The sequence below is a fragment of the Doryrhamphus excisus genome, linkage group LG5, assembly GCF_037039965.1.
Source record: "Doryrhamphus excisus strain RoL-2023G ecotype Guam linkage group LG5, RoL_Dexc_Guam_v1.1, whole genome shotgun sequence".
Lineage (NCBI taxonomy): Eukaryota > Metazoa > Chordata > Actinopteri > Syngnathiformes > Syngnathidae > Doryrhamphus > Doryrhamphus excisus.
This window is the reverse complement of record NC_136361.1, coordinates 11,733,282-11,759,600: the sequence shown is the minus strand read 5'-3', so window position 1 is coordinate 11,759,600 and position 26,319 is coordinate 11,733,282. Positions and strand designations below refer to the sequence as shown.

The 26,319-nt window shown below is 42.3% G+C and overlaps 1 protein-coding gene across 2 annotated transcripts in view; it reads right to left on the bottom strand.

Moving 5' to 3' along the window:
• Positions 1-26,319, bottom strand: part of znf385d (zinc finger protein 385D) — a 74,242-nt gene that overhangs the window by 16,236 nt on the left and 31,687 nt on the right. For both annotated transcript variants that reach the window (XM_058053388.2, XM_058053389.2), the window contains exons 3-4: positions 12,175-12,282; positions 6,222-6,390 (exon numbers count right to left, since the gene is read on the bottom strand). In XM_058053388.2, coding sequence (XP_057909371.2) covers positions 6,222-6,390; positions 12,175-12,282 — 277 coding nt within the window. The remainder of the gene's footprint in view (positions 1-6,221; positions 6,391-12,174; positions 12,283-26,319) is intronic.

The following is a 26,319-nucleotide window of genomic DNA, read 5'->3' as shown; positions in this document are numbered from 1 at the left end:
ATTCACACTCACATTCATACCTATGGACAATTTGGAGTGGCCAATTAACCTAGCATGTTTTTGGAATGTGGGAGGAAACCGGAGTACCCGGAGAAAACCCACGCATGCACGGGGAGAACATGCAAACTCCACACAGAGATGGCCGAGGGTGGAATTGAACCCTAGCTGTGAGGTCTGCACGCTAACCACTAGACCGCCGTGCCGCCCTGTTTAAATCATGTATTTATTATTATATTTTCCTTGACCTTCATGCGTTCGGGGTACAGTGTGAGTGTTAGTTTAGGGATTGGCTTTCCCCACGTTTCTTTTTCCCTGCATGATGTCATAAATTTGCCAAGGTGACGCCAATCAACTCCAAGGTGACGGTATATTTATCTCCACCTTGTTCCATGCTGAGTCATTTGTCCTGGTTGTTGGCCAGCACCATTAAAGAGACTTTAGAGCTGAAGGTGATTAAAGTTTACGTTGAGGGGAAGCCTCCAGTATTCCGTATCTACGCATGGCCCACTTTGGGGAAGTCAATCGGCTCTCGTTAATGGCGGTAATGACTGCCATCCATCTCACGTCGGACGGCCGACAGCAGCGAGATAGAGATTGAAAGAGAGGTGACGCTGCGAGCTGAGCAAACGCGGCGAGGAGCACGCTGGATGAAGAAAAGGGAAGCAGGAAGTTAAATGAAAGTGAAAGTGGGGAACGTGAGCTCACTCTGGAACCAGAGGAGAAAAAGGGAAATGTGGAGGTTGGCGAAGGACAGGGCAAGCTGAGAGGAGAGATAAGGCCAGAGGAGAAGGTAATTAAAAGGAGGGGACGGGCGACAAAGGAGAGAATAAAGGGAATGGTGACCCTTGGAAACAAGTCCTCTTTTCTTCCCGTCACTCACATCAAGTCCCACATGGAGCAGCTCATTTAAGCCTGTGGCACCTCCTAGCACTAAAATGAAATTACTACACAAAGCTGAGATCATTTTTATTTACATATATTTGATAAACCTGCAGGCGGCACGGCGGTCTAGTGGTTAGCGCGCAGACCTCACAGCTAAGAGACCAGGGTTCAATTCCACCCTCGGCCATCTCTGTGTGGAATTTGCATGTTCTCCCCGTGCATGCGTGGGTTTTCTCCAGGTATTCCGGTTTCCTCCCACATTCCAAAAACATGCTAGGTTAATTGGCGACTCCAAATTGTCCATAGGTATGAATGTGAGTGTGAATGGTTGTTTGTCTATATGTGCCCTGTGATTGGCTGGCGTTCAGTCCAGGGTGTACCCCGCCTCTCGCCCGAAGACAGCTGGGATAGGCTCCAGCACCCCCGCGACCCTCGTGAGGAAAAAGTAGCGGTAGAAAATGAATGAATGAACGAATGAATGAATGAATGAATGAATGATAAACCTGCAGAGAAAAGTTAAAAGTTAAGGGTAGACAAATATGGTGAAGACTAGCATCCACCCTCATCCTTTCACTTTTCCCTACCACGAAAAAGTATGGACATCCCTCCCTTCCACCTGGATGCCCTCCTGATGCTCCTTTCCAAATCCTTCCACTCCACTTAGTCCTTCACGCAATCCCATGACTCCCCGGAGATCTGATTAACTTTCGAAATAAGCGTTAGATTAAAAGCTTTTAATTAAAATCATTACATGCTGTCACTACTTAAAGGACACAAATCCCTCGTGGCTCTCAAGTGCTGTCAAATTTCTTTTAGCCTCAGTCGGCATCGTGTCGGAATATTGATAAGCTCCTTAAAGGAGCGCACCTTCATGTTTGCAAGCTGCACTGAAAAGAAGACTCCACAGCAGCACCAGAAGTTGCTTTCACTTGTATTTCCGTTTTTCCCCCAATTTCATCTGAGGGCAAATGATCCACGGCTAATTTCTGTTGCTCCGTCTCAGTGGTTTGCACGCTCGCACCCCAAATCTCATCAGATGAGATCGCTGGCAGCTTGAGAAAAAGCCAACATCATCACACTGTCATCGTCAGGCATCTGTCTTTACAAGGAGGCAGCATGAGGTGGAGGAGTGAGGATGCAGGGTGAGGAGATCACAGAGGATACACTGTAGGACCATGCTGAGGGAAGCTGGAGGAGGCAGAAAGGTCAGGGAGAAAAGACAGGACTGAAGGAGACTGGGGGAGGCAGAAGGACGCAAAGTAGCAAGAAGGAGGATTGAGGAGACTGTGTGATATAATGGCAGGATGAGGGGGGAGGATGTAGGTAAGATGGAGCAGGTAAAGGAGTAAGAGAAGCTAAGAGAAGCTGGAGGTGGCAAGAAGAGGCAGGAACGTCAGTGAGAAAGAACAAGACTAAAGGAGAAAGATTGCATGAGAAGATTAGAGGCCTGAGGAGACTGGAGGCATGAAGGAGAAATGACTGGGGTGGGCAGAACGAGGCAAAGGAGGAAGGAGGAGGCAGAATGTGGATGGATGTTGCAAGACTGGGGGTGCATAAAGAGGAAGGAAGCTGGAGGTATAAGGAGGATGCAGGCTCCTGAGGAGGAGGCAAGAAGAGTAAGGGGGATATTGATGGAGACATGGAGGAGTGAGGATGTAGGGCAAGGAGATTAGAGGAGGTACGTATATTGTAGACATGTACCAGAAGAAGCCAGAGGAGGCAAGAAGATGTAGGAACTTCAAGGGAGGGCAAGAGTGAAGGAGACAGGGAACATGAGAGAATTATAGGAAGCCGGAGGAAGCTGAAGGAAGAAGGAGAAGAGACTGTGGGAGTTGCAATAGTGGAGGTGCATGGAGAGGAAGGAGGAGCATGATATTAAAAGATATTAAAAGAGGGAGAAAACAGGAGATTGGAGGAGGATGTTGAAGGAGACTGAAGGAGTGAGGCTGTAGGGTGATGACATTAGTGGTGGTAAAATTTTAGGAGTACTGTATGTTGGAGGAGGCACGAAGAAGTAGGAACCTCCAGGAGAATGGGCAAGCCTGAGTGAGACTGCATGAGGAGAACTGAGGAGACTGGAGGCAGAAGGAGAAGAGACTGGGGGATGCAGAAGGAAGCAAGGTGGGAAGGAGGAGGAAGAAGGCTTCCACAGTGAGGGTGCATGAAGAGCAAAGAGAGCATGCTATTGAAATCTGAAGAAGAAGGAGGAAAGACTGGAGGAGGTGTAGGAGGATGCTGAAGGGTAAGAAGAGGCAGTGACATAAGGGAAATGGAATACAGCCGAAGGAAACAGCTTAAGAAGATGCGTGGGGAGAAGGAAGGCAGAAAGAAGCGAAGGAGGAGGAGGCTAGAGGAGGCAAGGAGATGTAAACTGAGGTGTGAGGATTCAAGGGGAGGAGGGAGGCTGGAGGAGGCGTGATGCAGAAGAAAGCTGGAGGTGGAGGTTGTAGTCTGTATGAGGAAAAAGGCCAAAGAAAAGGAGGATACCGGTGGAGGAGAAGGGTGGGGAAAGAAAAAAGCAGGAGAAGGAGGTTGTGGGAGAACGGGAGAACAGCAGGAGAATGCAGACATGAGTTGGCCTCCTTTGCTCCTCCTCCTTGTGCTTAGCCTGTGGTGACAATGTGATCTTTAATAGCAAACATCAGGCTACATTTCATCACCACTCAACTGGAAATGAAAGATGGAACACCTGAAACACATCTCTCTCTCTCTCTCTCACACACACACACACACACACACACACACAGACCGTCCAGCTGGCCATTTAGACATCACACAAGTTACTTCTGTAAAAAGTTTTTGAAGACAAACTTAATGCAGGCTGACATTAATGCATGAAATGTTTTCATTATAGATCATAATGAAAGCTTTGTGATGACTTCACTTTTTACAGCGTGCACAATTTGCCCACCTGCGGTTTACCGAAGTGACTGATAAGCACAGCAGTGACAAATGCCACTAATGTACAAGAAAAGTACTAACTTCAAATATATGACAAACAATAAAAAAAAACAATAGAAAAATAAGAAGTGTGAAAGTGGCCTTGAAAACACATTTTACCCTGCAGCCTTTTTACTTAGCGCTTGCCCGCCTCCACAATTAATTCCTCTGACATCTAAGTTCATTAATATTCATTAGCAGGTGCCACCGGTGACAAAGCGGCGCCCCGGCCTGATGCATTGTGGGTATACACCACGACGGCGATACGCTGCAGAAATGTGCAGGTGTCTTTCAGGAGCTGCGCTGAGATGATTAATGGCCGATGGTTTGTACGCTTCTACCATGGCGGAGTGCTGCTGAAGGTTGCAGAGGTCGCCGCTTGGTGCGTGATGTGTTTACATGATGTGTTTACACAGCTATGTGATGCAAGGAACTTCCTATAGTGTCCAACTGGGATCCATTCCTCTTTTTCACAATTGTGCTTGTAGTTTTTTTCCTAGTTTGGACCTAAAAGATGAAGACAAGGAGGTCTGCCTTTTTTGGTCACTAGATGTCACTAGATCTACAAATCACGGCAATTAGCGACAAGTTATGCTACGTCTGAGTATTGGAATGCGACTTTGGATTGGATTCTCGTTTGGCCCGTCGATGAGAACAAACCTTGAATGTGAGTTCTAGCAATTTCTCTGATTCCTGTCAGATGTTCCAAGTGGCAGCTTGTCTTTAAGTTGAACCTCCCACAGGAATAGTTTTGTTGCTGTCGTTTTTTGTTTGACATCTGGCTGAGATAATTAGATTTAAACATCCACCTGGTAGCGATTTGATGAGTATTAAGTTATACCGGCAATAAAAATGTAAATAAACGTTGAATAATGAGCCAGTGAACGTTTATCATTGCTGGACTGTGCCAGTTATCCTGAAGTAAGGAATAACATGGAACTTTATTGTCATTGTTAAACAACACTAAAAGGCAGTTTGTCTATTTGATGTTAATTCTAAAGTGGAACTATTTGTTTCTGCGAATACTTTACAGGTTTTAAGCTAACAAATCTATTAAGTAAATGCTAACATAACATGACAAGTGTAACAGATGCCAGCTGGTTCCTTGGTGAACCTCACCCCCTGACAATAGCCACGTATACATGGACCCAAATATTCCAAATGCATTCGGTTTATTTGTTCAAACGGAAAAAATTTAACCTTTGTATACACCTCATTCCGAAAGAAAAGTGTCAATCCGAATTAACATATAATCGGATTCCCTGGGGTGGAATATTCCTTTCCCCAATCCGATTGAGGTATCTTGTACCCGCTCAAACGGAAAGTTGTCAGGGTGCCTTCTTCTTTGTTGTGTTTTTCTTCTTCTGTTGTTTATTGGCGGTTGGCAAGCAGCTTTCGTGTGCAATAGCGCCATCTGTGAAACAGAATCTAAACCCTTCTATAGGTCATTCACAAGTCCAGTTTTATTAAAAAAGAAAATATGTATCTATACAAATCATGTACTGAGTTTAATTATAAAATATTAGCAAGATTGAATTTGATCTTTTCCTGTTTAAATTGATCCCGTATGCGTTCTTTCAGCGCATGCTCAGATATGACGTAACACGTAGCTCAAGACGTTGTTCGGTTTTAAAACAGAGGCAAGTAATCAGCATTGCACTGCTGCGGAAAGTTTGTTTTTCATCCAAACTAACTTTCAAGACTGGACGAACGAAAGTGAAATAAAAACTCGTGGAAGTCGGTATCACGTGATTTTGGTGTTGTTGGTGTTTACGCTTTACTGGGCATGCCCCATTGACGCATGTAGACAGGAGATTGGAAATATTCCTTTCCATGTATACCATTGTTTTCGGAAAAGTCATTCGGAAAGACAAAAACTCCTCATGTAAACATGGCTATGTAAGAGTTGCACTGTACACGGGCTTTTAGCTCAATGGCTAGCATGTTCCACTGTTGGTTGACTGGACCAGGTGGAGAAAATGATGAGAATGTCCGTGTTGTCATAAAATAGAGGAGCATTGATGTAATCCTTGAGAGGCTGCCGTGTTGAATTAGTGTTGCCAAAGAAAAAGCAAAACATCCTCTGACACTGGTCTTGTAAAACTGAGGTTGTCATGCACAACTGCAATTCAAAGTTAAGTTCTTGTGATTTTAAAGGGCACATTTTTCCAAAAATACTGGTTACATTCCAAAACCTAACAGCGTTTGACCTCAGTTTCTGTTTTTTTCAAAGTTTTTGAATGCCCAGTAAACGAACTCAACATCTAGTTTTTGGAACAGCAGCAGAAACCTCTCCTGATCCAGTCCAACGGTTTTTGGTTCAACTTGCTCGCAAAGCACATGTTGTGTGTGCAGCCGAGCTAAAACGCTAACAAAAAAGTGGAGCATTCTGAACCAACCTTTCCTTTCGGCGCTGCCGGCGACCTGCGAGTTGTTGACGCCTGCGGCAGCCTCCTGGCCACCCGTCTCCTTGGCGACCGCTGAGCCTTTCAGCTTACTTTTGGGAGTGTCCAGGGCTTTTAACTTCTTGGCGTGCTTGGTCCCCTTGTAGTGGGCCAGGGCTTGGCTCTGCCAGGAGAACAAACAGCAGGCTTGATTGAGTCACCTCGCGCAGGGACCAGGATGAAATGAAACATGAAAACTAGACGAGCACGGAGGCAATGAAGCAGCTTAAAGCTAATTAGTCCCGCCAAAAAACGCTAACATTTGATTTTCTCGCTGCCAGCTTTGAGCAAATCTTACAGGATGATTTATTGGGTCATTTCAGCTGCCATTTTTCTTCTTTTTTCACCCACTGGTGGACTTATTCACTTGTAAATCACACTATTATTTTATTAGCCTTCAGCAATGAATGCCTGAGACCAATATTTCCACCATGTTTTGCCTGGAGGTCACAATACAATACAAGCGCTGTATCCAAAATTCGAAACTAATAACCCTCACTTTTGTTTGGCATTGTCAGAGAGGTATTCGTTACCTCTGCCAAGGTTGGCAAAAAACATCCATCCATCATCTGTCTATCCGCCCAGCCCTTCATCAGCTATGTGTCCATGCTTCCATCCGTCCATCTGTCCATCCATCCATCCATCCATCCATCTATCCATTAATTCATCCATCTATCAGGTATCCATCTATTTGTACATGTCTATCTACGTATGATCTATCATTTATCTTATTATCTGTCCATCCATCTGTCTATCCATAAATTCATCCATTCATTCATCTGTCTGTCTATCTGTCCATCAAGCAATTCATTCGTCCACCCATCAGCTGACTGTCTATCCATAAATTTGCCTTTCCATCTGTTGATCTATCAATCCATCCATCCATCCGTCCATCCAGCCATCATGCCATTCATTCATCCACCCATCAGCCGACTGCCCATCCATCTATTTGTCTGTCCGTCTGTTCATTTATCTATCCATCCATCTGTCCATCCATCCATATATCCGTCCTTTCATTCATCTATCTGTCCATCCATCCATCTATCCATTAATTCATCCATCTATGTATCAGTTATCAGTCTATCCATCTATTTGTACATGTCTACATGTACATGTCTATCAACTATCCATTTATCTTATTATCTGTGTGTCCATCTGTCTATCCATAAATTCATCCAGTCATTCATCTGTCTGTCTATCTGTCCATCAAGCCATTCATTCATCCACCCTTCATCTGACTGTCCATCCATTTACTTGTCTTTCCATCTGTTAATCTATCTATCCATCCATCCATCCATCCATCCATCCATCATGCCTTTCATTCATTCACCACATCCATCAGCCGACTGTCTTTCCATCAATTTGTCTGTCCGTCCATTTATCTACCCATCCATTTATCTGAACATCCATCCGTATATCCGTCCTTTCATCCATCTATCTATCTGTACGTCCATTAATCTGTCCATCCATTTATCCACCCACCCATCCTTTCATTTATCGGTCTATCCATCCATCTGCATGCCTCTGTCCATCCATCCATATATCCGTCCTTTCATCCATCTATCTACCTGTACATCCATTCATCCACCCATCCCTCCATTTATCGGTCTATCCATCCATGCATGTATCTATCTTGGCTGAGTAATGAAATCCTTTGAAGGGTGTGAATGGGTTTTATTACATACCAAGTCAGGAATTTATCCATCACTTTTTTTTTTAGAAAAGGTCATTAAAGAGCTGAATTCTCTCCTCATTCTTTTTGAATGAGCCAAAAAATGCCACTCAGTCAAACTTGTTTTGAACATCCATTGTCTTGGTGCATGCTGCAGAGACAGATAAGTGCTTAATGCCACGCTGGCACTAATTTCATGTTCATCCCAGCAGTGAAGGATGAGGGGGAGTCAAAGGTGGCGCATGGAGGACTCACATATAGCAACTTCTCATCAATCCAAATCAATTTTGGACTTAAAATAATGTACAGCTTTAAGCTCAGCTTTAAATTCTGCCCATTTATGATTCAACCACACCTATGCCCCACCCACTCCAAGTACAGATATGGATACAGATAATTTATATGGGTGAACAGATACAGATAGAACCAGAGAGCAATAAACAGTGTGGAGTGACTTTTGATTGAGAACCAATTTTGCTTTGTTCAATATTGAAATATTTCTCCCCATCTTATGTTGTACAATATATTTGTGATATGAGAGCTCATTTTTGTTCGTGACTTAATGTCACTTAATGTCAGATGTCATTGATGTACAAGTTGAACAGTTTTGGTCCCAGTATTGACCCCTGGGGTACTCCACACGTAATATCTAACTTGCAGATGTGTGTTCTCGTAGCTTTACATAATGCTTCCACTTCATAGACAAAATAGATGTATCCCAATGACAGCATTGTGAGCTAGCTGAAATGAACTTGTTTTCTAGTGTTGTAATGAACAGAAAAGGGAAAGAAACATGCGTTCATGTTTCACTTGATACAAAATAATAACAAAAAATTATATCAGAAAGGCAGTAAGTGAACAAATGTAACAGTTGCTGAATGTAAAAGTGCCAGATAGGGTTTAATAAGCTTTGCTTCTTCCTACTCCTTTTGGACATGTGGAACTGTGAACTGATTATGGGATGCACTCAATTGTAATCTGATGCATGTTCAAATGAAATGAAACCATTACCATTACCATTACATAAGGATTGTGAATGATGGGCAAATATTTTTTAAAAAGTGCAGTTCCCCTTTAAAAGGTACAATGACAATAAACACATTGTCATCATATAATAGCTCATTTAATACAGAAAAGTTTTGCTTGCGCCTCCTCTGGCTATAACTATGGTGTTGGACCCACGTTGCCAAGGCGACACCAGCAAGCCGTCATTTGCTGGGTGTAAGCACTCAGCAAGATGAAAGCGGCTCTTTAACTGCTTTACGATTCGCACACATTATTGGCAGATTTGGGCTTGACTCAATAATGTCAATCAATTCAAAGTTGATAGTGTGTGCTCAAGGTGGTACATTTACCCAGAATGCATTGTTTCACAAATGAAACCATACGGATAAATATCCATGATAAATAATGATTCAATAGAAAAATGTATTTTTTGTGTGATGTATCATAAGTATTTCACGGATTATAAGTCACTCTGATACGATGGAGTATTAGGGCCACAGTGAAAAAAAAAATCGGAAATTTCGAGAATAAACTTGTAAATTTAATCTAACAATATTTAAAAAGGTAATGGATCGAGTGAACTAATACTAGGAAATAAAGCATTGGATTTAAGCATGGTAGACTTTATATGGATGTGTGGCTTTAAAACAAAAAACTCATGGGAGTTGTAGTGGACCTGTGAAATACAGTTAATTCAAATTTAACTCATCTGTCTTTATTTGAAAGTCACTTTATCTGACATTTATGGGGACAATATGCAAAGTGCTGTAAGGACGTTTTGTACACCTGTCTAATCTATACGGCCTACGGTCCAGTAACAATGACCCTTCGTCATCATCGAGCGCGGCATGTCCAGGTCAAAACACATGTGTTCTCATTTGTGTATTCTTGCTAGTTGCTGCAGCATTCTTTCAAATGGTTGCTCAGGCGGATTATCAGCACAAACCAAAGAGCCATTGCTGCCATCAGCCAATACAGGTGAGGAAGTTTCAACACCTAATTTAAGATACCATTTGTTGAGGAATTTGCACAATGTCCCTCAGCTTTGGGTGCAAAGTGCAGGTTTGGATTGCACAAATTAAATAATTCATCGTGCGGCTGCACAGCAGCCTAGTGGTTAGCGTACAGGCCTCATAGCTAGGAGACCCGAATTCAATTCCACTTTCGGCCATCTCTGTGTGGCGCTTGCATTTGCGTGGGTTTTCTCCGGGTACTCCGTTTTCCTCCCACATTCCAAAAACATGCTAGGTTAATTGGTGACTCCAAATTGTACATTCATTGTTTTTCTACCGCTTTTTCCTCACGAGGGTCGTGGGAGGTGCTGGAGCCTATCCCAGCTGTCTTTGGGCGAGAGGCGGGTCCAAATTGTTGAATTGTTGAGGTATGAATGTGAGTGTGAATGGTTGTTTGTCTATATGTGCCCTGTGATTGGCTGGCCACCAGTCCAGGGTGTACCCCGCCTCTCACCCAAAGACAGCTGGGATAGGCTCCAGCACACCCACAACCCTTGTGAGGATAAGTGTTATGAATGAATGAATGAAGCTATAATAATACTATATTCATACTATTCATCCTGATTTTGTTTTGTATTTTTAACTAACCTTTTTGTAGTGATTAATAATTTATTCCCAAGTATGTCAGCATTATTAATAATTTATACCTGATTCATTTACAAAAAACAACATGAATCTAGGAAGCTTCACCTTCATTGTCCAGATTCTAGGTATTTATTACACTGGTTGAATTTTTGGCTACAAAGTTATTCAATTTAATCAATTTAATTAATCAATTTAAAGTGACTGAATCGTTTTAAATGAATTGTCCTTGAGTATTGTCCTTGAATTGTATCGGCAACCACAAATCAAAAAATGACCATTGCCCAAGGCCAAAGGTCACATCAGTCCCCCCTTTTCAAAGCTGTCTCAGACAATGCCTGTTACAATGCAGTATTAAAATAATATATTGCGAAAAAGAAAGAAGAGCAGTTGAGATGTTGACAAGTCACACCGTAATACAACATCCATGCCAGCTACAGAACAGCACTACAAGTTGCAGGAAACTTGTCTGTTGGAAAAGCGCTGGCTTAGCTGTTTAAAAAATAATAATGGAGAATAAATATTCAACACAAAGAGTTGCATGCGTGGAACATTTGTGCTGACACATCACTTTCTTGTGCAATTGATATGGCCTGATTTAAAATGTATAGCCCGAATGTACAACTAATTCTATTCAAATGTTTTATTGATCAACATCAGCAGCCACAAACACACACACTGACACACACACACACACACACACACACACAGTTTTTATGAGTAACAAAGAATGTTCTGGCTAAAGTGTGTTTGCACATGTGGACTGATGGTCTCTCACAAACCCAGTGGTTCTGTGGATTGTACTTGACCAACTATATTATTTTTAAAAGTCTCTGAAATTAGCAGGGGGCGGCACGGCGGTCTAGTGGTTAGCGCGCAGACCTCACAGCTAGGAGACCAGGGTTCAATTCCACCCTCGGCCATCTCTGTGTGGAGTTTGCATGTTCTCCCCGTGCATGTGTGGGTTTTCTCCGAGTACTCCGGTTTCCTCCCACATTCCAAAAACATGCTAGGTTAATTGGCGACTCCAAATTGTCCATAAGTATGAGTGTGAATGGTTGTTTGTCTGTATGTGCCCTGTGATTGGCTGGCGTACCCCTCCTCCAACCCAAAGACAGCTGGGATAGGCTCCAGCACCCCTGAGACCCTCATGAGGATAAGCGGTAGAAAATGTATGAATGAATGAATTTGGTAACGGCAATTCTTTCTCTATGGGCTTTTCCCTTCAGGGGTCGCCACAGCAAATCAATCCCCTCCATCTGCATCTGTCTCTCTCACACCAACTACCCTCATGTCCTCTTCCATTACATCCATAAACCTCCTCTTTGGTCTTCCTCTACGCCTCCTACCTGGCAGCATCCTTCTACCAATATATTCACATATGAATGTGAGTGTGAATAGTTGTTTGTCTATATGTGCCCTGTGATTGGCTGGCCACCAGTCCAGGGTGTACCCCGCCTCTCGCCCAAAGACAGCTGGGATAGGCTCCAGCACCCCCGCGACCCTTGTGAGGAAAAGCGGTAGAAAATGAATGAATGAATGAATGAAATTAGCAGAATACCCAAATAATAATTTTATTTGGTAGGAGAAGGGGTGAATTATGTTGGTATGTCAGTTTATGTGTCATATTGCTAACCTGCGAGTTAAATCTCAGCTGGCAGACACTGCAGGAGACGTGCTTGCGCTTGGCAGCGGGTGGGAGGCCAAGGGTGTGATGCAGGACGGCCTTCTGGACCGGGTCCATCTGGAGGACAAGCAGGGGAGACACAATAGTGGATGGAGGTTAATTGAAGATCTCTGTGAATCAGACTTCACAGTGCAATGAGATATAACAGGTTGCGCATCGACAAGTGCTTTGTGGTTGGACCCAAATACCCAAAATACACACTGGTCACAGTCCAGGAGACCACAGACTGGCAGAGATGCAGAAGGACAGAACAAACCACAGTGCGGACAATGTGCTGACAAACAAGAACCCTAGACCTATTTATGTAACGGATACCATCTGGTGCAGCTGTGTGAAAATATGTTGGTAAACATCACTGCCAGATGTCTTCGGAGTTGCGCTGGACATCGAGTTGACAGCTGGGGCATGTGGCTCGATGGCTAGCACGCTGAACTCACATTAGGTGGGACCTGGTTGGAGCACCTGGTTTTGTGCAGGGGTGGACCAGATGTGTTCCATTACAGTAATCCCTTGTTTATGGCAGATTAGTGCAGAGGATTCCTTGTTTGTAAATGAAATATTTTCAGACTTCGAGCACAGAAAACATGTGTCAGAATGTCTAAGTATAGTTTTTAACATTAGAGCTCTCTAGACATGATATAACACCCCTACAGTCAACATTAAAGCCATATTACCTGTATAGTCAACATAATCACACATTTAAGACATATGTAAGTGAGGCGGCTTGTGTATAATACTACTAAAATTAGGGATCGACCGATATGGTTTTTTTGGGGCCGATGCCGATGCCTATTTTTTTTCCATCACCCTCAGCCGATGGCCGATTTTTGCTTGGGCCGATATTTGTGCCCGATACTGCTTGTGAAAATAGTGGGGGCGGGGTCCTCTGCCACCGGGGCATGCCCGACTGTATTCATGTGGTGGAAAAATACATCGGCGAACCCACCCGGCCGATACCAATACAAGGAAAAAACGCAAATAACGGCTCGATATATCGGCCGGCCGATATGTATCGGTCGATCCTTAACTAAAATACTACATATCATCACAACGTCTATTTTAGCTTTTAGCTATTTTGTGCTTTAAAATGCTTAATTTAGTTTAAAGATGTGTTAATTTTTTTTTAAATCTGAATATTCTTGGACTAACAATATGCCGTATTCAACCACAAAACAATAACGTTTATTCATTCATATATTTTTAAGTGTAGGCCGCAAAAAAAAGGTTGCAGACGCGATAAAGTACTTTGCCATCTTGACCTGAAATAATTTCCATGTAAACAGCCGCTCTGTGTCTTCCACATGACAAGATAATGCAAACAAGCTAACTCGGTGAACAGCATGCTGGTTGCAACCTGTTAGTGTGATCGAAGTAACTGCTTTAACGGGCCTGATTGCAGACTTTCGGAATTCCCTGGCGATGTCTGATCGAGTTTCATACCTATATCCATCCGTGATGAATTCTGAATGATGTCCAGGTGCAGTCGGCAAGGGTTCCCACAAACAGATGAAACGATGAAATTAGGTTTGACTGGGCGGACACGTTCATATTCATGTTGGGGAAAGAGACAAGATGTCAAATGGTTTCGACAGCTGCTGTTTATTTACCAGCAGAGGAGGATATTTAACGCATATACAGTATAGTTAGCCATCTAGCTATGTCCATCATTCCATTTTGAAAGAAATGTATGCTGAACAGCTGGGGCGTGAGTACAAAGCCTTGAGGAACTCCACTCCACCCTGTCAGTCAGTCTATTAAGCCATCCATCTGCGTCCACATCTAAAAAGTGCCATAAAATGATTGGAGTTCTGCGTCTCCGTACAGCGAATACCAGTGAACTGCATGAAAAATCTCTCTATTCAGCAAGACGGGTTTTTGGCATTACGCAACTGCAGCTCTCACCCAAAACTTTGAAAAGGGAGCAGTTGTGGAGGTGTGTGACACATGGAGTTGGCGGGGTGTGTTGGCGGCACGGAACCAGACGTAGCTCAGCATGCGGGGAGAGCAGAGCTCGCACTGTGGAAAGGTAGCGCCAGTTAAAAACATCTGGGCCATGACAGAAGGGATGACCTGTTGTTAGAAGCACGCTCTGGCCTCCAAATGGGTTTTTTTTTTTAAACATTCTCTCAAGCGTGCTTACATGTGGCCTGGAGACACGGCAGCAGCATCAGGACCGACTCATGGAAACATCCGTCATTAGAGGATTGAACAGAGGATTTATTCTTCTTGGCTGGATTGAGGTGCTAATTTACCCACAATGCAGAGAAGGATTTCAACCTGCACCCCTCTAAATTTTATTCATTCATTCATTTTCTGCCGCTTTTCCTCACAAGGGTCGCAGGGGGTGCTAGAGCCTATCCCAGCTGTCTTCGGGCGAGAGGCGGGGTACACCCTGGACTGGTGGCCAGCCAATCACAGGGCACATATAGACAAACAACCATTCACTTATGGACAATAAGGAGTCGCCAATTAACCTGGCCTGTTTTTGGAATGTGGGAGGAAACCGGAGTACCCGGAGAAAACCCACGCATGCAGGGGGAGAACATGCAAACTCCACACAGAGATGGCCGAGGGTGGAATTGAACCCTGGTCTCCTAGCTGTGAGGTCTGCACGCTAACCACTCGACCGCCGTGCCGCCTACCTCTAAATTCAGTCATGTACCATTTCATTCCTTCATGATGTGTTCAGGGCTCATCTGCAGAGTGGGGAAAGTGTTTTGGTTGCCATCAGCCACCCACTGAGCTGCACGCGGGACACGCCTGCAGGCGACAAAACTGCCGCCGCCACTGCTGGGACAAATGAAGCGCTGTACTCGCATAATCACGTCTGAACCCCCGCACGCGTCACAAAGCATCCCATGCTCGCTTTTCTGCAACATCACTCAGTCTAATCTGCCTAATCACTTCCTGTGTGTACAGCACTCGTATCGCACTGGGGGAGGGGGGATAAAGGGAGCCTCTCTCCTCGCTCTGTGGCGCTCAAACCTGTCAATCACCCGATGAGCTGCCTGACTTGAAGCAGCCCCAGGCGGGAGGAACACTAAGAAGCTGCAATCACATACAAGAACTTGTTTTTGCAGAATTGTGTCAAGGGAAACAACATCCTTAGTGGTTCTCACTTATTTTCTGTCACTCCCCAATATTTTTTTCACGCCACCCCTGATTTGAAATATTACTGAAAAGCTGTAATATTAATCTGTACAAACCACTGTATGAGTTGCTGGCACTAGCATGGATAAACACATCGAACCTGCCAACCTTCAAGAAATTTTATTAATATAGTTCCCCCCGGATCTTACGCCCTCCCTGACACCTCAATAGACCCCCCCCCCCCCCCCCCCCCCCGGGTGGCCTGCCCCATTTATGAAAAGCACTGTCCTACATAAACCAGGGAGTAGCCTAAAAACACATGGACATTTCTTCATTTATGCCTTCAATGACTTATTTTCTGTTATTATTCTGTTATTATGTCTACTATATCAGGCAACATGATTGTATAGGTGACTATAGGGTTGTTATTTCATGTCTTGCGGGATCTAATGTTAAAAAAGGAGCATATTTACAAGGTCATACACAGCTTTACTATGCTCTAAGAAAATATTCCATTTATAAACAAGGAATTCTATTTTGTGGAAATCCACTTATCAAGGATGGGTCTGAAACCGATAAACAAGGGATCACTGTATCTCCTTTTTCTTATGCCCCATTTTTCAACTAAAATATGTCTCAGTTTTTGTACAGACGAAAAAAAATTGTTTGTTTTCCCAAGTATCATTCCGTGTAATCAAGTACCCAAACAAAGAATCACTTTGGAACATGAACCTCCGTCTTCGCAAGCATGATAGTGCAAAACATTACATACGCACTTTTCATAAAACGAAGGAACCCACTTCATTTTGCACAATGAAATGAAAACGTAACCTTTACAATGTCAATTGACTTTGCTTGACTGCTATTGTTTTTTTACATTTGGTAACAGTGGAAAGTGGTTAGCATGCAGGCCACACAGCTAGGAGACAAGAGTTCGATTCCACCCTCGGCCATCTCTGTCTGGAGTTTGCATGTTCTCCCCGTGCATGCGTGGGTTTTCACCGGGTACTCCGGTTTCCTCCCACATTCCAAAAACATGCTAGGTTAATTGGTGACTCCAAATTGTCCATAGGTATGAATGTGAGTGTGAATGGTTGTTTGTCTATATGTGCCCTGTGAGTCCATGCCGTACCCCTCCTCCAACCCGAAGACAGCTGGGATAGGCTCCAGCACCCCCGAGACCCTCATGAGGATAAGCGGTAGAAAATGTATGAATGAATGAATATGGTAACGGCAATTATTATGCTTCTTCTTCTTCTCTTTGGGCTTTTCTCTTCACAGCAAATCAATCCCCTCCATCTGCATCTGTCTCTCTCACGCCAACTACCCTCATGTCCTCCTCCATTACGTCCATAAACCTCCTCTTTGGTCTTCCTCTACGCGTTCTACCAATATATTCACTATCTCTCCTCTGGACATGTCCCAACCATCTCAGTCTGGCCTCTCTGACTTTATCTCCAAGGCCTCTAACATGTAATGTTCCTCTGATGTACTCCTTCCTGATCCTATCCATCCTGGTCACTCCCAATGTGAACCTGAGCATCCTCATCTCTGCTACCGCCAGTTCTGCTTCCTGTCTTTTCCTCAGTGGCACTGTCTCTAGACCAAACAACATGGCTGGTCTCACCACAGTTGAGGTGGTGATACCTCAATTATGCAGTTATGGCCCAAATGGAGCACTGACCCAACAGATCCTGAAGATGAGATTAGATTAGATGTATTGGGTGGGAATTCCTAGTCAATGACTGTACCTTACATGGACAATATTAGAAAGACAACAAAGCATATCCTGTACCATAACAGTAATGACATACAATCAGCATGACAAATAACGGCAACAGTGACAGTACAGTAGCAGGTCGGACCTAGAGATCAGCGGGGCCCACTATTCAGGGCGGCTATGGCTTTTTCCAAGACAGGCCCTCCTGAACTTAATTGTTCTGTATCTTCAGCCTGAGGGAAGATGCTCCTGTTTTTCTAGAAAAGCCTTAGATTGGATATTATTATGAATAGACTAGAATAGTTATTGATCGCACCGTCTGACACAACAAAATTGCAGAGGGGGTTGTACTATATAAAAATACAGGCAGTTAAGAGGACATTATTAAAAATATTTCAACCTCCAAGCATTTTGGGTTTTTCTGGCTAAAACGCCTAAAAGTAATTCCTAAAGTAAATGTGAAGCTGTGATTGAAGCATTAGGACTAGAGTCATGGCTTTGGACTTCCTTTTTTTATCCCCAGCAGTCAGAATGTGTGAAAATGCTACTGACACTGATTTAACATGTGTCAATACACTAAGAAGAATATTTTTGGTAAGGACTGGAAAACACAATGGGGGCATACTTACTGTATGTCATTTCAAATATGACAATAATAGTACAAAACTAGAGTATTTTATACAGTTTTTTTCTGAAGTTAGGATCAGACCATTTGTTCAAAATAAATAAACACACTGAAGGAATTTAAGGGTGTGTTTGCGGTCCTTTTGGCCCAAGGGATGGAACTGTTTGTTAGTCTGCTTGTCTGGGGCTTAGTTGACCTGAAGCGTCTTGCAGAGGGCAGCAGGTCAAACAGGTGGTGGGTGGGGTCCTAGTCATGGTTGATTTTATTGCTGCAGAAGAATCTGGATATGTCATCCAGGGAGGCCAGAGGGCAAAGGTTCTTCTTGAGGACACACAAGAAGTGAAAATGCACCCAATTGCTGTGTAGGTGAAGAAATAATAATTTCCCAAAGTAAGAAGATTTGACAAAACAATAATTGGATTTTTGCCAGATTATTTTGATTAGTGTAAGTCCTGGGTGTCTAAAAGGTTTTATTCTCTGCTGAGTATTGTTTTAGTGGCCCTTGGCAAATTATATTGAAAAATAAGTGAGATAAGCAATACAATTGATGCTTTACTATCATGTATTTAGGAAATTTAGGGGAAATGTGTTTCTGTTTTCTGGACAAAAACATGACCTACTGTATTTTTGGATTAACCCCCCCCCCCCAAAAAAAAAAACAAATTGTTTAAGAAAAATTTACTAAATATTTTTTTATTTATGATTTATGATTTAATTAAAATAAATAAAAATAAATGTTAATTAATAATAATTAACTAATTAACTAACTAATAATTAATAATAATAATAATAATTTTAAAACAAAATTTAAAAAATAATAAAACATTTTAATATTCAAATTTGAAATGGAAAAAGTATTAATTAATAATGATATTAGAATTAATTATAATTAATAATTCTAATTATATTTTTTGACTAAAAGTAAGCATCTTTGCAGGGATTCACTATACTGACCTACACAAGGCATTGGTTGGAGAATCTTTAATGTACTAATGCATGAATGCCCCCCCCCCCCCTCCCCCACAATTGTTCATTGGCCATCATGGAAACACGTTTCAACAGCCCTGGTTTAATCTAAAATGTTACTCAGCCAATACTTAAAATATGATGCAAATATTGTATGCCATAATTGGTAGACAGTTCCATAACTGAACAGAAGGAAAGTGGTGTAAAATTAAAAATATACATGTTCACGTTCATACAGTTTTTTTTCCCACCTTGTGGGAGGTTTGGAGTCGCCTGAATGGCGTTCTATTTATCTTATTACGTGCAGATGTTTTGAGACAGCTCTTGGATCTCTTGTATTGGATGTCAGGGTTGTCTGGCGTATGCCTGCAGGTAGAAGGAAATATTTGGATACTTTTTTCCTTCCATCTTATAATCTAAATCAAATCTCTCCTCACCGCCGCCCGAGGTCATCTCCTTTGGCGCGTCTGATTCTCGCAGACATGCGGCCATCAGGGGAGACCATGGCAGCATGCTGACAGCGATGGAGCTAAGCGGCCTCATTTAGCGGATGTCATGCGACAGCCCACAGAAGGCCTGTCCGTCTGAAGGTCCGACGCTCACCCGATGCCGCGGGATACGTGACGGGAGGAGACAGTGATGAGCCGCCAGGAGCCAACGACACCGTCTGACTTTTACAGGAGACAACTGATGGGAAGGACAAAAACAAACAGTGATCTTTGCGAAGGAGGCAGCAGCTGAGGCACAGCACGTGACGATACAAAAAAAAAAGCCACCTTTAAAACACCCAGCAAAAAGCCAGAGAATCAATTACTTGACATTTTGTTCAATTCACGTGTCTGAGGAATCGATCTGTCTTACTGGGCCTAAAACAACTGAACATTGACCACCAATCTTTCATTTCTGCTGTTTGCTTTATTGCTATTGACTTTCATCATTTGAGTGTTTGTCAGCGCCGATTTTATTCTAATACAGCAAACATTCAAATACGTATTGATGATACTTCATCAATATAAGCTCTCAGCTGTTTTTCTATATCACAAAATTTTCTTTGTCGCCCCTTTATTAGAATTCAAGTTTGTTTTTATAAGTTGCTAATCAAATTGAACCCTTGAAGCCTGCAAATTACTTTCATTTCAAATTGTTTTATTGCCTCCGTGCATCATTTTCTATACCGCATATCCTCATCATGCTGGAGCCTATCCCAGCTGTCTTCGGGCGAGAGGCGGGGTACACCCTGGACTGGTCCCCAGCCAATCACAGGGCACATATAGACAAACAACCATTCATACGAGGCACCAGTTAACCTAACTTGCATGCTTTTGGAACTTGGACACGCACTGGGAGAACATGCAAACTCTACATAAAGAGGATCAAGCGGACATTCGAACTCCGGTCTTCCCGATGTCCTGACTGTGTGGCCAACATTCAACATGCTAACCACTCGCCTACAGTGCGGCCTAAAACCAACTATTTCAGCTAACCGTTATTGACCTCTATTTTTTGTCAATGTGGCCTTCGGTATATTTCCTTTCTGGTTGGTGATAGTCATTTTTCATCTCTTTAAATGTCAATGTGTTTTATCAAATGGGAATGTCTTTCACTTTTTGTTAATGTGTTTTTTGAAATCATCAATTGACTTTTGTTAACATGAATGTCAATTTGTTTCACTTTCTGTTCATGTGTTTCAAGTTTTCTTAATGTGTTTTCATGAAATATACATGTATTTCAGGTTTTGTTAATGTTTTTTTAATGTTTCCTGAATTGTTCATTTGTTTTGCATTTTTGTTGTTTTTTCAGAAATGTTGACTTTCTGTTCTTGTGTTTTCTGAAATGTTAATTAAAAATTTTTTTTGCTCACGTGTGTTCATTCATTCATTCATTTTCTACCGCTTTTTCCTCACGAGGGTCGCGGGGGGTGCTGGAGCCTATCCCAGCTGTCTTCGGGCGAGAGGCGGGGTACACCCTGGACTGGTCACCAGCCAATCACAGGGCACATATAGACAAACAACCATTCACACTCACATTCATACCTATGGACAATTTGGAGTCGCCAATTAACCTAGCATGTTTTTGGAATGTGGGAGGAAACTGGAAAACCCATGCATGCACAGGGAGAACATGCAAACTCCACACAGAGATGGCCGAGGGTGGAATTGAACCCTGGTCTCCTAGCTTTGAGATCTGCGCGCTAACCACTAGTTCAGAAATGCTAATTTTATTTTTTTTGTTCTGAAATATTGGCGATTTACATTTTGTTAAAGTGTTTGTTCCCCAACTTTTCTTTAAGCTTCCATCTTTCTGAGTCCCGAAATGATGACTTGTCGTAAATGCTCCAATTAACGCTTCTTGACAATCACCTGGAGTCTACAAAAGCAAATAACCGCCGGGATAATGAATTAGTATTATCATTGTTTGTGGTCACACCCCACATACAGTAATACAGTAAGTCAGATGGGTCTATGACTGAAAGACGTATTTAAGCTCTTCTTGGACACACGCCTGTCTTGGCTACCATTCATTACAAGTATGATAATTTACAAAATAAATTCATATATGTATCCATGCAGTGGAGGAGTAGGTGCGGTGCGGTCCGAGAGCTTTGCTCAGCGCCGCCGGCCTGGCTTTCTATTGGCCAAAGCGGGATGAATTGCCTGTCACAAGTAATCCTCGCTGTTAGGTGTCTGCTAATTACCTTTGGTGCCTGACCCGCGTGCTTAGTCCATCATGAGCCGCTGTCACTGGATTAGCAAGTCAGATCTGAGGGGTTAGGTCTTCCAGGTATGACACAGACAAAATGAAAAGGATCCATTTGCTGATGGATAATTACAGCTCAATGATGAACATGACAACGACTCAGCAGGTATGAAAGGGCAAAAAGCTTGCTTTCACAAGAACGAGAACGGGTCCAACATCAGTGACCTCTAACAAATAAACCTATCCTGAAAGGTTTAGTAGTAAAAAAAAAACAAAACATAAGAACGCTGATGAGACGTTATGACTGCAGTAAGTGTCTGTGGCTTCAATAGAGCTGAATGATGGAGTGTTGCAGGTTGTGTGTCTTGTCAAAGTAAAGCTACTTGTGATGATAAAATGATGAGTGAAGGTCGTGAAAATAGATGCTGAATTGTTTGAATTGAAGTGAGGCCCTGTTCAATTCCTGTCCTTATATTCCATTCTGCATCCTTGTTTTCCAGCAGGTACCAATGTTCTTTCTGCTCTTCCCCACTGACCCTCTCCCAGCAGCATGTTCCATCAGGATGATATATTGAACCCCCCCACTGCAGGCCATTTGGCCGCTTGGCCGGTCATCTCCTTCTCCAAGCCAAATGAAAGAGAGAAGTGCAGCACCGCTAGCTCCAGTCACACCTGGTCCTGCCGCAAAAGTGCCACAGTGGACTTCTGTTGGCTCTGGGCTGTCACGCAGTCATCAGGCTGTCATTGCTGTGATTAAAGATTTATTTGGATTCTTTCTCCAGTGTGTATATCACCCTGGCCTGTGTGACCCGCTCACAAGCATGTTTACCAGGAAGAGTTCACCGCGGGGCGGCGTGCACGTGATGGGGCGGCCCCACGGGGCCTATGGGTGCTGCTGAGAGGTGTAATTTATTAGAAGTGAGATACCAGAGCACCTCCGGACTGTTCCTGAAATAGCTTTGTCCTACTTATGGATGCTGTGGCTTTTATCAATATTGAATGCGCAACGGACACAAGGTGCAAAAACTAACAAGACCAGCATTCAGAAAAAGGAAAAACATCTCTTATGCTAAGAGTCCGTTAGGCCGGTGCCAGTTGGTGCCAGTTCGAAGCAATGCAATTTGCTGTGGCGCCTAGTGTCGCCAATAAGGTGCCTAGTGGCGTGCAGTGGCTTAAACTGCCTCCCAACTGGCTTGTGGTGGCCTGTAACGGCAAAAATTTAATTTGGCGGCAAGAAAATTTCAAAATATTTAAAGTCTTTTTCGCACCGTTTGCTTGATGCAAGTGTCCACCAAGTGGAACCAAATGTCGCAAACAATCCGCCTATTGGAATCCACTGGAATGTAATGGCACGTGCCAAGTTGCTGGGCTGGCACCAGTTGGTGCCAGTTCGTGCCAGATTATGTGATTGGCGCGTGGTGGCTCACTGTGGTGCCGAATAATAGCAACATGGCAACATGCCGAGCGAACATTAATTCAGCGCTACAGCGAGCCACTAGCAAATTCTCGTTTTTCACTTTTCTAATTAGCCAATGTGCTCCTGGCTTTTCACTTTCTAATTAGTCGATCAACCCCTGGCTTTTTACTTTCTAGTTTGTCAATGGACTCCTGGCTTTTCACGTTTCTAAATAGCCAATGTGCTCCTGGCTTTTCACTTTCTAATTGGTCAATCAACCCCTGGCTTTTTACTTTTCTAGTTTGTCAATGGACTCCTGGCTTTTCATATTTCTAAATAGCCAATTAGCTCCCGGCTTTTCACTTTCTCCACTAACCACTTGACTCCTGGCATTTCACTTTCTAATTCATCACAAGTACTGTAAAACAGGGTTGTAAGGGACGGCGGGGTAAAAAGAGACAATTTTCGGGAAAATGTTTTTTGAAAGATTCGTTCAAGAATATATGCTTCTTTAAAAAAACAGCACAAAGCAGCTTCCTCTTTAACATTAAAATGCAGAATTACATTTAAAACATTTTCCCGAAAATTGCCCCTTATTACCCCGAAAATTGTCCCTTATTACCCCGCCGTCCTTTATAACCCCGTTTTACGGTAACCAATCTGCTCTTAGCTTTTAACTTTCTAATTATCCAATTAACTCCTGGCTTTTCACTTTCTAATTAGCCCATTTCACTTTTCCAATTAGCTAATCCTCTCTTGGTTTTTCACTTTATAATTAGCCACTTGGCTTTTTCACTGTTTTACATGGCCAATGAGCTCCTCCCCATCAGTCTAATGGTTTATTTGAGTCAGGTCTTGAAAAACCACTTCTTATTTCTTAGCTAGAGTCATAAGCAGGAACTAGTATGTGTACGTCGTCAATACATGTGGTTTGTACACTCGGGACATGAAAGCGACTACGCGTGGTCTTCCTGCCCTCCCACCTCTGATGAAAAAGTGCAAGCGCAGCTTTCAGAAAATGTACCTCGACACGGAGTGTACTCAAGTGTTTGCCTCTGAGTGTAGAAGTGCAACGTCAGACAAGGCAACGTCATCTCCTTTATAAATCCTCATCTGTTGGACCACCCAAATGCCAGTGGATGGAGTTCGATTGTGTTTTTGCAAAAATTCCCTTATAAGCTAATTTCTAATCCATCATGCCACCATGCGGCTCGAGAGGGGGAGGGCGCGGAATAGGAGGTGTCTCGCCGTGACAGCGTTCAATGAAAACTAAGATTAAACGATTTATCTTCCCATAATATTCCATCATGAATCTCAAACAAGGCTGCTAGCACAGTAATGAGAGAAGAGCTGTGTGGACGGCTATTGGATTTCCAAAAATCAATGTCCTCGGACGAGAAACAAAGCACGAGCCACATGCAAATGATGAATGTTAACAAAGAAACGTGCACTGTGTCCCTCAAAGACGCTACCTGGCTTCTACGTCCAATGAAGGTGAGCGTATTGTGCTTTTTCAAAGGCGACGCTTGCCAGGGAAAGGCAGACGTCTAACGTTGATACAATATCGATTGTTAACAACACAACAAAGACAAAACAAGAATCCTAATAGGTCTACCTCAGCAATAGAATTTCTAATGCTATTTTTATATTACTGTAAAATCTGAACTATTGAAATGATTCCAATCGTTTCTAAAGTGAGTTTAGTTTAATTAAGTTTAGTATAAATATATATAAATATACATATACATATACATACAAATATACATAACATTTGCTTAAATATGCATATTTTTACACTAATTATTTTTAAAAATGATGATTTATTGATACATTTTGAAAAACCGGAAAATATACATATATATACATATACATACAAATATACATAACATTTGCTTAAATATGCATATTTTTACACTAATTATTTAAAAAAATGATGATTTATTGATACATTTTGAAAAACCGGAAAATATACATACTATATATACATATACCTACAAATATACATAACATTTGCTGAAATATGCACATTTTTACACTAATATGCATATTTTTACACTAATTATTAAAAAAAATGATGATTTATTGATACATTTGGAAAAACTGGAAAATTTGTGGCAGTAATTACTGCGTTTTATGCCCCATAAAAGAGTAGAACCCCCCTTGGTTCTACTGTTTGTGTTTTAGTGTTTGTCGCTTTCAACAAAGCAATTGAATTAGTAATGGAATAACTCCTTCACATATGTAATTAGTTATCAGGGGAAGTAATTATTGTGTTACTTTTTTTTAAAATATCCTCAAATATGTAAACAAATTTGGCTTTTATTTCACTTCTTTAGCAAAACACAAGGAGGAAGTGTTTTCCTAACAGTGAGCAACAACAACTCTTATTGACTAGCTATTTAGCTTCCTGTGTAGCAGTAGTGAACAATGGCGGCTGTAGACACATCCAGATAGCTGATATTGGTACCAGTTCATAATAACATTTCAATATCGGTGATCGTAATGCTGGAATATAGTAATTAATTAGATTAGTGATGAATTATTAGATGACTTCTAATACATAGCTGTAGATGACAGAGGCATTCAACCACTTTTGTTCGGTTTCTGACTGGACCAAATGTGCAAGACAACTATTAAGAACTTTAGATAAAGTATGACAACATGCTGTCTACCACAGACACATAAACACCAAACTCGGAAGACCTTTCACTTGAAATAGATGTGCACACACATAGTTTCTAGCTATGCCACCATTTTAAATACTCCTAGACTGATTGCACAGCACATGAATGCCGCTGGTGTGGTACACTGAATTGGGGGGGGGTGTGTGTTTTGAAAATATTTATTATTTTTGTGGACATGGCCTACATTGGAAGTTCAAAACAAGTTCTAAAAATAAATATGTATCATATTTACTTATTTACTGGTACAGCATGTACAGTATGTTGGAAACTCTGACACATTAAGAGCCATGCTAGACATCCGTGTTGGTAAAACACGGACTGCGTAATTCTGGTAGTAATTTGCAAACCAATCCTTGCAAATCTTGAAATGGACCAATCAGAATCGTTTATTTAGACCGCGGTCCGTAGTCCACAGTCCGTGTTTTACCCACACCCGTTCTTGTTGGCGATCAACCAATCAGCAATGGTTTGACTAGGAAAACATCTATCATGGCGTCCCTGCCAACATGGTCTAATTCTTCAACAACTTGTGAAGGAAAACAGCAAAAAGTGATGAACCAGTGCCTCCTAAACAAGTATTTTATTAGCGGCAGCAAATCAATTGATGGCACAGGTGAGTGAATCACATTGCTGTGACAATTTGAAGTGGTCACAATGAAACACCACCCATTAGATCCAATACCAAGTGCTGATTTTGCACAAGCTACAAAATCTAGCGCTTCCATTTCTCTGTGTATTTTTCTCACCTTTGCTTCACAAATTATTGTTTGACCATTGAGCATTTTTTTCTGGATTTAAAAACACTTTAATAATACACAAATGTGACTATTCAATAATGTTTCATTGTGGTGCACAACTTATAAATATCACTGCTTACTACGACTACCATGTGTAAGGTAGTATGGCATGCCATGTT